We start from the raw sequence: 14,685 nt of genomic DNA on the forward strand, positions 1-14,685 counted from the left end.
GGTGCAGCCGGGGGGTCCCCGCTGCGTGCAAGGGGCTGCCCCGCTCGCGCACCAGTCAGCTGAGCTGCACAGGGGACCGGGAGGCGCAGAAATGGTCACTGCCACTCGAGTCGCCCCGTTTCCCAGCGGAGCTGGCGTTCTTAAATAGAAATTATGCAGACTGCAGATGCACTAAAAATTAATCTAATAAACTAAGATGTATTTGCAAATAGGACTCTGCCCCAGTAGCTGAACAGATGAAACACATTTAAAAAGACAAACAGGGCAGTTTGGAGGCAGCTGGTTCAGAAGATCAGCTCCGTATTTGTCCTTGTTAGCCTCCTCTCCCCAGTGCGTTAGCACAATTAATTGAGTAGGAGATAGTTAAAGGCTGAAGCTGTTCTCTGGGCTCCTCTGCAGCCTCCAGCTAACATAAACAGGCCTGAATGTTTCCTTGTGACTGTTTATATTGTCCTCTTAAAAAGGAAACTTCTATCAGCACCTTAATAAGTGGCAATAGGTAAATGTGAAATAACTTTTATAGTCTTAGTTGCATAATTGCAATTAAAAAGATTGATTTTGATGCTTCCCTTAAAGTTAGAATATATATTTTTCTTCAACTTTCTTTTCAACAACATCAACCTGGACTCTTACACAACCTATATGCAGCCAGTTGAAACTTAAGGACCAAAAAAAAAAAAAAAAAAGAGGCAAGTTTAGGAGGGCATGTCAAGTCCTACTGAGTGTTTTACTGCCCTTTTAAGCAGACAAAACATGTTGTTCAAAATTCCATTGCTACCGTGTGCGTGGTGGATAGTTTGAGACCCCCAACCAAAGATTGTGGCCCCCATGTTCAGCTTTGAATACACCTGTGAAAAACAGCCTCCAGGAGCCTGATGGTCCCAGACTCAGATCCCTGACTCCATCTGAACCATCATCCAGGCAGGCACTTCCACACACCTCAACAGCAACTTTGGTATTATCAGAAACAATAATTAATCACTCCGCATGCTGCAGTGACTGCAAATTATTTCATTAGAGGCCCCAGGGACTGCAACACCAACAGATTTCAAAGTGGGTCACCAACATTTAAATTGTCAGCTGTCCCTCAAAGCACTCGAGAATCAAACATGCAATCACTTACCAAGTTACCACTAGATCTCACCTGCCATGCAATTTCGTACTGTAACCTTGTTTTAAGAAAACTATATAGTTAAGACAAATGCAGAGATAAGACTAACTTGAACCAACCCTCAATTGCTTGAGCCTGCAAGAGCCTAAAGCACCACCTTGAAAGAAAAGGATCTCTTCCACATCCATGAGATTTCTACAGCAAAGCTACAGGACAGCTTAAACATCCAAAAATACTACTTTGCAGTTGATCACTTCAACAGACGCTCAGGGTCAGAGAATGTCGTGGGAGGGGAAACAAAAGAGCTGCCATTTGATGTCAAGGGTTGCTAGCGTGCAGAAATAAGCAACACAACCTCTCTTCCAAATTATGTATAATAACTGAGTCCATGGAAAAAGAAAACAGAAAAGAGAGAAACATATTTAGAGCAAAATAGAAAAAAACCACACAAACTAGGAAAAATACCCTTAATTGCAGCTAAGTATCTACTGGCAACTTGAGTAACCCACTGTCAAACAAAAATTTGCAGCAGATTGACAGAATAATTTTAAAGACAATATACGATAGAATTAAGCCAATTATCAAACTAAAGAATATTTAATAATACCCTAAGAGGCTGCGTATTGTGGATAGCAAAAAGGAGAAGAAAGTGCTTTCTAAATAACCAGAGACAGATTTTCTCCCTATTCTAAACAACATTTGTTCATCATTTGTAGGAAACTAGCATAAAAACTTGTTCGCCTGCCAATGCTGCACCTTCTGGGGGAAAAAAAAAAAAAAGATAATTGAGGTTAAAGGGTCCAAACCTCACAGAGATATTCCTAACCCAGGGAGCAGGTGCATGGTAAGTTCCTGTGCCTCAACCAGGCTATGGCAACTGCACTTGTATTCTCAACCAGCCGTACACGCAAGGTAATTTTGCTTGGCTCTAACAAAATTTAAAGTCACACAGGAAAGTCAAGCAACAGACAAAGGTTATTAATTTACCTGTTTATCAAGTTTGTTTATGTAGTGACTGTTCAAAGCTGCCCACCAGTCAATAGGACATGTGCACTTAACCCTTTACAATTCCAGTACAAAATTTGGTGATTTAGCAGATAAAAAAAGGACAGGGTAACTTCTTAATTATGGCTACAGCAAGATTCCCAGCACTTGTGAAATTGCTTTTCACTTTTTGCAAGCTGAGATGACAACGCTGACAGTCGCTATGTCTCAACTGACCCAAAATAACTTCTGAAGCCATAAACTGCCAGTCTGCGCCTTGACATGCCAGCTTCATTGAAACTGATGTCTAAATCAAATTAAGCCAAAAGTGGCTTGATTTAAAATAATTAAGAGTGTATACACAAGCCTGTGTAAGTAAGAATCTCAAATTAAGCTGGTCAAAAAACCTTAGTAAGCTACACAACTTGTACTACAAATACTCATTATTTACATGAAGCAACTCTGAAAGACGTTACTCATCTAATGAAAAAGTCGGTATACAAATATTTAAACAGAAGTAAAAAAAATTCACTACAATAAAATGTAGCAAAATACAGAAAAATAGGGTTTTTGTGCCTGAACTGCTACATTTCCAAGATTATTCCGGGGCACAGAGACACAGAAGAATGAAGTTTCTTCAAAACAGACAAAATGAAACTAAAGCCTTTTCTTCCCAAGGAAATTGTATTCCGGCAATGCTACATGATCTTTCATTATGCTGATATCTCCCAAATACCAATGCGGTTTTGATATCATTTTGGTTCCAACACATATGCCACTTGACAGGATACAGTCTTATCCAAAGCTCCCACTAAAACAATCTAATGCAGTGACTTTCTTGACACCTGAAAACATGACATTCATTTACAAAATAAAGTCCTCCAGAAAATATCCTTTGAATGAAAGTCAAGAGTAGGGCAAACTCAAAAGCAGTCAGAGATTTATTGCAGAAGTCTGTCCTATTCAAAACTATGGATTCTGCAAAACACAGAACATACAACAGCTGGAGCAGCTGAACCCACTTTGTCAGCTTCCACAGACTAGAAATGGTACCGAGTACCCCCTTGGTGCCTTTTGGGAGTACCCAGTCAGCACCAAGAGGAACGCTCTAAGCCATCTCCTTTATTAAAATACAAAAAAGAAACAGAAAACCTTGCAACATAACTGCTCCATAAAATGGAAATAAAGTCATTTTAAGACACTCCCTGATTTAACAAATACTGTTTTATTTCCTTTTAGCCGTAAACAAGATACAGCAGTATTTCTTTAAGTGAATATAGGGCTGGAAGGGTTCCCATAAGATCACTTACTCTAGGGATATACAACCTTTCTTTTTTTGTGAACTCTGCAATTTTCCAATATAGGCGCAGGTATCTATGTAAAGTTAATTTATTTTACTCCTATACCTTATGTACCTTTATACAACACACACTCTAAGCCCTCTCTCACTGTTCACTAGCAATAGCACCTGCACCAAAGGACCATGGGTTGGAAATAGGGGGTTTGTCATCCCCGATTTGAGTTGGAAGCAGGTAAATCCAGACATTTCATGGCAGATATTACCTAGAATCACTCCCAATATTTGCTGACTCAGACAAGAGAGGGGTAAGACAGTAGAAGCTCCTAGAAAGAGCTAATAAAATATTTTAAAAGGATAAAAACTGCCTTTCATTACAGTCGGGTCCCAGTGTGGGGAGTCATTCAAGCTGGCACCCAAGCACCCATACCTGCTATAAACCACAGGAAAAAAGAACATCTGCTATTTTTAGTTCTGTCAGGGCTAAGTATCAATTTCACTTTGGTTTCGTTTGCTCTATTTTACTCTGTTGTTTCTCTCTTGAAAGTCATTCCCAGTCCTTACTGTCATGACCCACATTAAAATTACCACATGCTCTCTTTTAGGACTACAAACATGAGTGAGGTAAGTCCAGTGACACGCACGTGGTTATATTTAACTCATCCCCTTCAGAAGGTATAGGCACAATCTGTGTTCTTTGGACAGTCCCTTCCAGAAGTGGATCATAACATCAAAAAGTGAACAAGCTGCATTATATTCCATATGAAACGTTTTACAAAGCATTAAAAGATCCCCTAAAGCTTATTGCACATGTATTACATAGAAGAAAACCTGACAATATAAAATTAATTTCCATGGTAGTCAGACTTCCAGCAATACAGCATCAAAACTAGTAAAACATGTTTTTATTTTTAAGTCTCATAAAACTCAAACATGACTGAACAAAGCATGCACAGCTAATCCTACTCAACATCTTTTATCCACAGGTTAGTTCTGTTAGTTTCCCAGAAGTATTTCCCAATAAGATTACAGTTACATTTGCTGTTTTTTCTTCTGTTACTCTCCTACAGTTTACACAGGCGACCACCAGCATTTTGAAGGAATCCAGGAACAGCTGTACTGCATGAAACCAAACCACCTTGTACCTCAGTACTGTGGTTGTAACAGCTGAAGCAAGCAAGTCAGACACAACACTGCTGTCCATCAGTAGCACACAGACAGTTCATGGATCATGGAGTACTTCAAAAGAGCAGTGACATTAAAATTAAATTCAAATTTCAGGTAAAATTCCACGGCATTCAAAAGCAGCAACAAGTAACAGGTGAACTTCAGAGATGTACTGATCATCAAAGGAGACGAGTGCTATTCAGTGAAAAGCTGGCACGGCAAGGCGTAAAACAATAGGTTGTAAGATTTCACTCCAGCAGTTATCTGCTCCAGATAACAGAGTCCAAAGAACTACTAGCAATTTGCAGAATAAGGCCTTTGAGCCCAATCGCTCCCATCCATTTCAGTCGAAGCTTATCCAATAATTCATATAAATGATTCACAGAAATACCAGATAACTTCCTGAGTAGTAGGTGTGCAATCTTCTTCAATGAGTGCACGTAATTATCAAAAGGAGCAAGGGCACATCCTACTACATTTCCACTCCCTCCACATGCATCATAAACATCACGCTGATAGTTTGGTTTTCCATAAAATAATTCACAAGGAACACCTGTTCCCTACTTATAACCAAAAATTGCAAAAGTGCTTGGACTAGACAGTAAAACAGCAATTTAATTTTGGTTTTGCTGTTATTTAATCACTCAAGACACACTCCTATGGTTTACTTAAGTCTTGTCCAGTTTCAGATCTGATACTCTAATCAAGGCCTTGCAGCATATTTATTTTTCTCAGCACACCTATTTAGCTGTGTTTAACTGTATTTTATTCACATAAACACACATCTCCTTCCGTACAGTCACATTTTACTGTTTGTCTATAAAAAGGAAATGCCTTGCAGATGTCTTTGCATGTCTCAAATTTTAAAGAATTTTGACAAAATCTGCCTGAGCAACACCCTTCCAAGTATTTATGTAAGTTTTTCTGAGCACATATTTTAGTATGATATGCTGCTACATACTGAAACAAAAATTGCTTTGTTTCACATGTTAGAACTTGTTAGCCACTTGGCCAATATAAAGCCTTCAAGACCTTTGCTGGTTTTGATTGGCTTGTTTAATAAAATGAAACACAGATACAACATATTTGCAGAATGATACTGCAGCTCTATTGACTTGGCTTGTGCCCTTGGACTCAGCTAGCACGAAATTCCTCTGAGCAAGCTTTTCCCAACCCTTCTTTGTTTTTCCTTTAGTCACTTGTTATGGATTATTGGCAGCAGTTACCAGAAACACAACACAGTCATGGAGTTAAAAAGACACTTCCTTTCAAATAAACCAGAAAGGGTAATATTTAATTTTCTGGACTAAATGCAACCGCTCCAAATATCTACTAAACACAGATACATAGAGCTATGGCAAGTTATTTTTCTATTGCTATCAGAAAAGTCATTGACCCACCATGACTTTCAGCACAGTTCAGTCACAGATGTTCACTACTGTCAGGACTACAGATAAACATACTACATATGTAAACAGACTGACAGCCATAAGGGTCTGAAGAGGCCTTTACGCCACTGAGATTGGCCTCCGGTACATCACAGGTCACTATTATTCAGCAAGCTGCTCTTGTGTTGAGCTCAACAGCTTGACGAAAACAATTGTCCAAAAAGACATCTGAATGTGAAGACAGACATTTTGGTTCCTTCCCTTTGTAGTCTGCTCCAAGCGTTACTCATTTTCCTTCCATATAATTTGTGCTTTATTTCCCATTCTAATTTGTCTGGCTTCAGATCCCAAACATCAGTTCTTACAATAACATTTTGCACTAGATTAAACGAGTCCAGCATTTTCTCCACATGAAAAAGCAATTTTTGTAAGCAAGCTCCTATTTTTTAATTCTCTAGGGTTTTTGACAGACAAGTTCTGGCAAAACTTGCTAGACTTATTTAAGGCATCATCACTTGCCTCTCTGCTGCCTCTCCAGAAAACTTTCAAAAGAAGGTGCCCATACCAAGCTGCTCCCAACTATAACCCATTTGTTAGTTTAGGCTGCAAATGATGACCAGTCTGAAAGAAAATAAACAATTTTGTGCTGGAAGGCACTTGCTCCCACCAACTCATCCTGATGGATAATGTCCATCATCCCCTCCAGACATACACACTCCCGCAGCCCCCTTACTTTCCACTCTTCAAGTGTGTTTTGCAGTCCTCTGGACTGCCCCTCCAGTTTGTTTACATTATTTTAAGCACAAAAGAACTGGGTCTGCACCTACAGCCTCAGACCTATTTCCCCAGTGCCACATAGCAAGATAAAGCATGTAGGTTCTTACAAAAGACTTGATCCTCATTTGGATATGCAAGGGCATCAAGCTAATTTGCCTAACACCACAATGATCTGAGCTCTTAATGAGTTGCAAGTCTTCATTAATCCCTAAATAAACCCTTAAAATTATACTAAATTCTTTCCAGCATACGGTTTCCTTTTCCTAGTGTGCATCCTGCGTTCCTCATTACTACAAGCTCAATGTTGCATTTGGCTGTTCAAAGAAAAAAATGTTTTTCTTGAATGGCCCAACTGCAAGACTTATGACTGGCCTTCTTTCTACATCATTTCCCATTCCACTAAGGTTTATGACATCACAAGAGGTAGTAATATTGGTTTTAAATTTTCTTTCGAAAATGCCTGAAGTACCTAGCAACAGGTCTAGCACAGACTCCTGTGTAATCCCACCAGAAACACACCTATTCAACAAGATACTTCACTGACCACTACTGAGATGTGCCAGCCAGTTGATTTTTAAGGAGCACGTTACTGATACTGCATAGCACCAATTGTACTTGTCTTGATGTATCTTTTGATATTAACAGATAGTAGAAATCAAGAGAACAGTACAAACTGACATTGGATGGAAGGTGTACATCTCCCAACATTCTGGAAAAATCATGAGATTCTTCCAAATTATTTTAGATAGCAACTTGCTTAATCATGATCAAGCATGCTTATCACATCACTAAGCATGATATAATCATGCTAACTTTGTTGCTGCAGCAGTGGATGAACTTTGGTGTCTGATTAATTACTAAGCATATCATCCCTAGCACTGCTATGCTGTCCTCCAGCTTGTGTCTCCCTAAAATACTCTGAGTATGTCGTATACAAGCCGACATAGTCACGCTGGAACAGCAGTCCAGTAACCATGCTGTCCATCACTACACTGGTGCGTCCTCACTGGTGGTCACTAGCAGGGAGACTGGACCACTCTGAGGACCACGTACAGTGTCTCTGCTGGGGCTCTACAAAGCTGAGGGTCAAGAGGATTCCTATCTAGCAACATGCCCAGCAGTGTCAAGGGGAAATTACTAGCTCCACAGCTGCAGCCTCTCCTCAGGGCCAGGGCAGAGCAGAGCTGCTAAACATGAAAAGTGGGGGAGGACAGTAAAGAAACAGTAGAACAATAAAATTTTAAATCAGAGACACCCTTGGCTGGGGCCCCCTCAGTACATCTTTGTTGTAACGTCATCCATTTCTGGGGTTTTGTAATTAAACAAACAAGAAGTCCAACGTAGTTTGCCTCAATTAGCTAGAGGATGGAAAGCACTGAAAAAGAACTTCTGCCCTTGTCTGCACAGCAGACAAAGTGAATTAAAAGTAAACTCTTACCTCTTTTTCTATTTTCAGCAGCTTCTTTACAGCCACCTCCTTGTCCTGAGAAATCCATCGTGCTCGGTAGACACTCCCGAAACTGCCTCCACCGCAGTTCTCAAAAAACTGCAAGTCATCAAATCTAATTTGCACAAATGAAGCACTGGTAGACGACATCTCATAATGACAAAATATACCACAGCAAAACCTGTGAAGAGAAAAGCTTTCATTAACACATATGCTCCGTGGATTTACAAACTTTCGTACCCATGCTCAGACAACCCAAAATCAGAGCCCGTCACCATAAACATGCTACAGTAAAAGCCATGGGGCACAGGAGGAGCAGAGGCTGGGAACTCACTCCAACAGCCTGTGCAAATGTTTGCATAATTTGCATGAGCTATTACGAACAGCTGGGAGAAAGAAATGACTAAAAATACTCCTCAGAGCGATACCAGTGTTTCCTGAACACCGTGGAAGCGGCTCTGCGGACAGCAGGCGCGCCGCTGCCCTCCCCGAGGTGAGCAAAGCGCGCTGGGACGCACGCTCTCCGCCCCGAGCTTGCCTAGCAGCTCCGGCACGCCAGCTCAGCTGCCGCCATGGCCAAACATCGACGAGGCGCACGCCGGCCCGGCTGCACAGGCAGCCTGCGGGCAGCACCACCTGGACACGCACCGCCCCAGCACGGCACGCACCGCCCCGGCACGGCACGCACCGCCCCGGCACGGCACGCACAGGCTGCCGGCGCTCAGGGCCAGGCGGGAAAGCTTCACGCAAGGATGTGGAAAAACCCGGCCATGGCAAACGTCTCTTCCTGGGTGACTCAGTTCTGTTCGCGTGTTGTAACAAAGCGCGAGTACATGGTAATTCAGCTGGGTTACAAGATGTGAAATTCTGCAGCCCGTGCCAAGGTTGGTGTCGCAGTTTCAAGAGATGATCCCATGCCTGCTGCCAGAGGAACAGAACGTCCTCCTTGGAGATTTCACAGCAATAAAGCGTATGCTTGTAGTGAATTTCAATAAATGTTATCACCTAAGTGCATGAACAATGACTAATCTAAAGTTTCTTTTTTTGATGGTATAAGATCAAGAAGCCCCAGGCTCCTGGTGGGACTGCAGAACACAGGCTCCTGCAGAACCGTGTGCAAGCCTGCTGCAGGACTGCTTCAGATGCACCGGTTTAGACAAGGTAGTTTTAACTACCAGCAAAAGTTACTGTACTTGCAATTAATGAAAGTAAACATCAGCATAAAAGGAAAGAGACAGTTGAAATAAAACAAATAAACCAAAGACACAGACACTTTGGGTTGCTGGTGAAAATTACACCTCTAGTTACACTGGTCTAACTACAGCATCAAAACATAGTGTCTTCTGGGAGCCTCCAATCTATAGGGCTTTTTGAGATGGAATCCACACACGATGTATTGCCCGGGGCTGAGAACTGCATCTGTAATACACGGAGCACTGCCGACTGCCAAAACCCCTCATCCCAGTCCCTTCTGTAACAAACACAAAATCATAATTTCCCCCTCTCCAGCTCTCCTGAATGTGCAGCTGATCTAATGAACAATTTTTAGATATCATTCAACCAGAAATTTCTGGGCACTATTTGGCTGCAGCTATTCTCCACATGAGAGATGAAGATGCCAAAATACTTTTCTACATGTTGCATAAGATATCACAGAGCCTTTTCTGAAAACTGCCTGCTTCATTTTACACCTCTTCACCACCCAGAGGGGTACAGCCAAGTGCTGGCCCAACCCTGACAACCTCACTGCATTTACAGAAGGCACGGCGCTGAGCAGGGAGCAGGCTCCAAGCACGCCTCTTGCCCACAGCCAGCCTGCAAAGCTCAGCCAGGGAGCACGACCGCTTCTTCCCCAGCTCTGCAAGCTGGAGCAGGGGTTACCCACGCGATGGGAAATCAAGTCCACTCTTCGAGCACCCTGCTTCGAGCACCCTCCCCAACACAAGCGCCTGACCTCTTCTGCTGACCTTTTGTTCTTGTTCTAACCTTGTTGCTGTTGTTGTTAAGATTTCCTGCCATCCCAGAGCCATCTTTTGCACTGCCCTGCATACATTTTCTTCAGAGAAAGCTCAAGGGAAAGCAAATTGGTCACTCCTGCAAATCAGAAGGGTGGCGCAACCAGTGTTAACTTTTTGCTTCTTTGCCAGTGCTGCTTAATTAGCAGGTCTTCATAAAAAAGAGCTCATTTGCCTCATTTACTCTACCAGTTGTTCCAAGCTAACACTGTGTACACAGTGTCTCAAGCATATGTGACACTTTATAGACAAATAAAACAGGTCAGCTTCCCAATCCAGAGACCTCACAATTTAAGGCCATAGCCCTACAGACGTTTAAGCACATGCATAATTATGCTCCAGTGAATAACCTCCTTACTGACAAAAGAATTATTCAGAAGAGTAATGTTACTCATAGGCAAAAGCATATGCACCGACTGGACCATAAATTTAACAGAGAAGTGTGAACAGCTGATAACAGATGGTTGCGTTTGGGATGACAGAAGGAACAGAAAATCCAGAGGAAAGAAAAATACATCACAGGAAACACGTATTTCTGGCCTTCACTATCTGAATTCAACAGTTCTGAAGAGCTGTCAAATTATTTTGTATTATTGTTCACCCAGAAGAACCAAATCATACAAACAAGTGATTTGACTCCTGAAAGTTACGCTAACATAGAAGATGTTATTCCAAGATTTCACAGAAAACAAACCTCAAGATGGTACAACACACAGCAGACACTTGATAAATACAAAGAAGTACTTTTCTGATGTGTCCTCCTTGCTGCTTAAACTTTACCTAAACATTTATGCAATCGCAATGCAGTGGCCAGCACACAAGCATTTGCAGAAGCTACTGTTCGTTCTTTTAACACCTTCCCAATTTCAAATGTATCTAAAGCAATCAATCACTTGTAGGCACCAGCATAAAATAATGTAATTTAAAGAATGATTCACTGGTTTGTATCAGGTTCTTCCAGATGCTTTTTTTCCAGAGAAAGTAGGAGAGATTTACATGGGACACTCCTTATTTAGAGATCTGTAATTAATGACAGCCTAAGTTAGGTATACAGTTTTCTCCTTCTAGATGAAAGAACAGACATGTTTAAATATTACTCCATGTTTTCAGATGCAAGGTAGTTAATCCTCAATTAGACAGATCAATCCCTTTGTTATGTTTGGGAAAACAACTGTTTAGAGTAACAACTGCATGTGAGAAATCCACACACAATTATTAATTTGTCATCCTGTTTGAAAAGATACTTAACAATCTGAGTTTACACCATTGGTTAAGGAAAAAAAAAAAAATCAGGTATTTCATTAACCTCCGTAGTCTTACACGTGCATCTGAAGCAAGTGCATCATTCCAACAACACGGGGCACTTCTTTGCCCCTTTCACTCATGCAGTCAGGAGAGCGAGCAGTCCTCCCAGCAGGGTCTCCAGGCCTGGGGCAGGGGCACTGTGGTCATTCCCCTGCACGCAGCGTAACGAAGGTTTGGCATCAGCACCGTCCCTCCCCACGGACACAGTTATGAGTGCTGAACCACTACCAGCGGGTAGCTAGGTCAACTGACTTGGTTGCTTGTTGTCGATGAAATGAAAATGTGACAATTCAGGAAGAGCAAATGACGGGTATTTAAAGAAATCATTTGATTCTTAGTTATTTTAATTACTCCTACGGGCTCTTTTTTGGGGAAAAAAAAAGAACTTTCTGCTTCTTCTGTTTTACTTCTATTGCTTAACATAAGCTTGTAATCTTGCAACAACATCTCCACGTTCTCCTGTGTCTTTTTTTTCCTCGTAGTAACTTAGAGCATGCTGTTAGAAACTGTTCATTTCACACTAAAAAGAAACAGATGTGAGACGCATTTGGCTGTATTTAACATGTTGAGCTATTATTTAACATTATTTAACATCAGTATTTAACATGTCAGGACCCTGTTACGCAGAGTCACTTTGCAGCAAGCTATTATGCCACAACAGGCTCAGCTCAGGAGTAAGTGCTCGGTGTAGGAAACCATCCGCCACTCCTGTCTTGTGCTTACAGCACGTTAGGGGAGTAACCTGTGCAGGCGTCCCTTCCCAGGACCCTGCTGGGGTCCCACAGCTGCTGCTCCCCCCAGCCGCCCCCAAGGGGAGGGAACCCCCAGCAGCCGGGTAGATGGGTTGTGAACCAACAGCACTACGGGCCGCCCTGTGCCCCAGCATGGCCACGCTGGAAGAGCCCTACACATTCACTTGCAACGCCCCCCAGCTCCCCAAAACCAGCCCGCACAGTGGCCAAAGTGCCTCCCTGCCCAGCTCTCTGCTCTACCCCATGGATGAGCCAGAATACCCTACCGCTTGTCATTCAGCTGGTGCCATAGAGCTTCCACCAAGGGACTTGCGTGTTAGAGACAGCAGGCAGGAAAGAATTCAGCACAAATTGCACAGTAACTGCAACTCATATTTTGCTTAGAGCGTGGCTGCAGAACTGAAAATTGCATCCCACATCTTGCTCATGCACCTGACCTGCTTAAATATTCGATTACTTCAGGAAAACCCTTTGTAATTTACTAAAGGGAACAACCACGCAACTTGCTGCCTTCGCTGTGTGGTTCCACGAAGCAGGATTCAGTGCTTCTTTCAGGAAGGCACGCTGCCAACATATTGCCAATAAAGTAGTAGCACACCACACTTGTGCTATCTTAAAATACACAGCAGAATGTGCCAAGTTTCCTTATTTGGCAAAACAGCTCTTTTGCTTTCAGGATCTTTGACCATCCATTTTTAGACCCAAATCATCCTTCGTATCCAACATGGCCTACAGTCCTTGAGCATATCAACCTGGACTTTTGCAGCAGCATATTTATTTAGTCTTAAAAAAAAAAAAAAAAACCAAAAAACACACAAAACAAAAAAAACCAAACAACAACACACAAACAAACAAAAAGAAAAAAAACACACTTCAAAGCCCAAAACATGGTTAACCGCTGTCTTGCCTAAATAGAAAACAGGAGTTACAGTGATATGAAATTACGAGAGAGACTGCAAAAATAAGGTTTTATAAATAAAAGATTCATTAGTCGTATCATGAACTGCAGATGGACAAGATGCAAACAAACTCCAAGCATATCTCCAAATGAAATATATCCTAATCTCCTAATCTCCCAATAATTTAAATTAAAGTCAACAATCATTACATTTCCTGAACCTTCTTAATCAGACTCAGCAGCAGCCCTGTAGATGGTGAGACTGGAGGCACAGCTCTGCCTACCTTGGTTACAAAAGCAACAACATTAGAGCCTGTCCTTTGTCAGAGCCTAAGAATTCCGCATAACTTCCAATAATAACATTTCTAATTTTATTTGAATGTATATAGCCATCAGTGCTATGGAGAAAGAGCTCAACTCAGCCTAAACAGTTTGAGTACTTCAGGAAAAAAAAGTATTTTCCACTCCAGCTGTGTCAATGGCCGAGACCAAAGGGTTTAAAGGCTTCACTTTAAATAGAAAACATTTTACCTCAGAGAAAGCCTTAACTGCTCACTTCGCTTACACTATACCTCGTCAGCAATGCCTGCCAGGAATACGCCTGCAAGAAAGACAAGGCAGCTGAACCCGCGCCCTCGGTCCCCGCGCAGGCACGACTGCGGGATCCAGGCCTTGGTTTTGGCAGCGTGTGGCTTCTGCCTTCTCCGTCGGCGAGCCGGGCTCCCCAGGTTTCCATTACCCACACAATGCCACCGGTATGCAAAGCACATTACCGACAGATAAAACAAGTCAGCTTCTGAGGACTTACGATTTCAGGGCAAAGTCCTGAAAACATCTAACCGCATGCCTCCAGCGGAAAGCTATGATGTTTTCAGGCAGTGACCCAGTTAATCCAGTGCTTTCAAATTATTTCTGCTTCTGGAATTTAGAAAAAGTAATGATCCATGGCTTTCCCGATGGCTCTGTCACTAAAACTCACAGCACAGCACGCTGGATGGAGCGGTAATGGATGGCTCACACACACACACGGACTAAAAAAAGGCATACTGGTGGGACGGAACTAACTTGAGCGAACAGCGCAAAAAATATAATGCCCGTTCACTCAAAAAAGCGAGCAGGAAAAGGAAAAAACTGAGGGAAGTAAAGCCACACTTCAAAGCCCAACCTGAGGGATTTTATGCCCAAAACATGGGAAAAGTGTGGCAGGTGCGGGGAAAGGGAACGTGTCTGAGACGCGGTCTGAGGAGCGGAGCGGCGACCGAGCGCGGCGCTCCCCGGCCCCGCGCCGGCTGCCCCCGGCCCCGGCAGCCGCGGCCCCTGCCGCCTGGGGCCGCCTGGGGCCGCCGCGGCCCGCTCCGCGCCCTGCCCGCTGCCCCTCGGCCGACACGGCCGTGCCCGGCGCGGCTCCCGGCCCCGAGCGCCGCCCGCGGGGCCCCCACCCGCCGCGCGGCCACGCGTGGGCGCCGCTGCCGCCCGGGGGGGTTCGACCGGCGCCGCGGCACCGGCCGGCGGCTGCTCCCCGGGGCGACGCAAGGTCAGGGCGT

The 14,685-nt window shown here is 43.2% G+C and overlaps 1 protein-coding gene across 3 annotated transcripts in view; it reads right to left on the minus strand.

Annotated features, from left to right (window-relative positions):
* MAP3K20 (mitogen-activated protein kinase kinase kinase 20) overlaps window positions 1–14,685 on the minus strand; it is a 90,914-nt gene that overhangs the window by 75,824 nt on the left and 405 nt on the right. For 2 of the 3 annotated variants that reach the window (XM_065637214.1, XM_065637213.1), the window contains exon 2: window positions 8,163–8,352. In XM_065637214.1, the coding sequence (XP_065493286.1) occupies window positions 8,163–8,321 (159 nt within the window). In that variant the 5' untranslated portion in view covers window positions 8,322–8,352. Of the gene's footprint in view, window positions 1–8,162; window positions 8,353–13,949; window positions 14,132–14,685 lie in introns of those variants that run through there. The other variant, XM_065637211.1, reaches the window with a different exon arrangement.

This window comes from Caloenas nicobarica, chromosome 6, assembly GCF_036013445.1.
Source record: "Caloenas nicobarica isolate bCalNic1 chromosome 6, bCalNic1.hap1, whole genome shotgun sequence".
NCBI classification, from domain to species: Eukaryota; Metazoa; Chordata; class Aves; order Columbiformes; family Columbidae; genus Caloenas; species Caloenas nicobarica.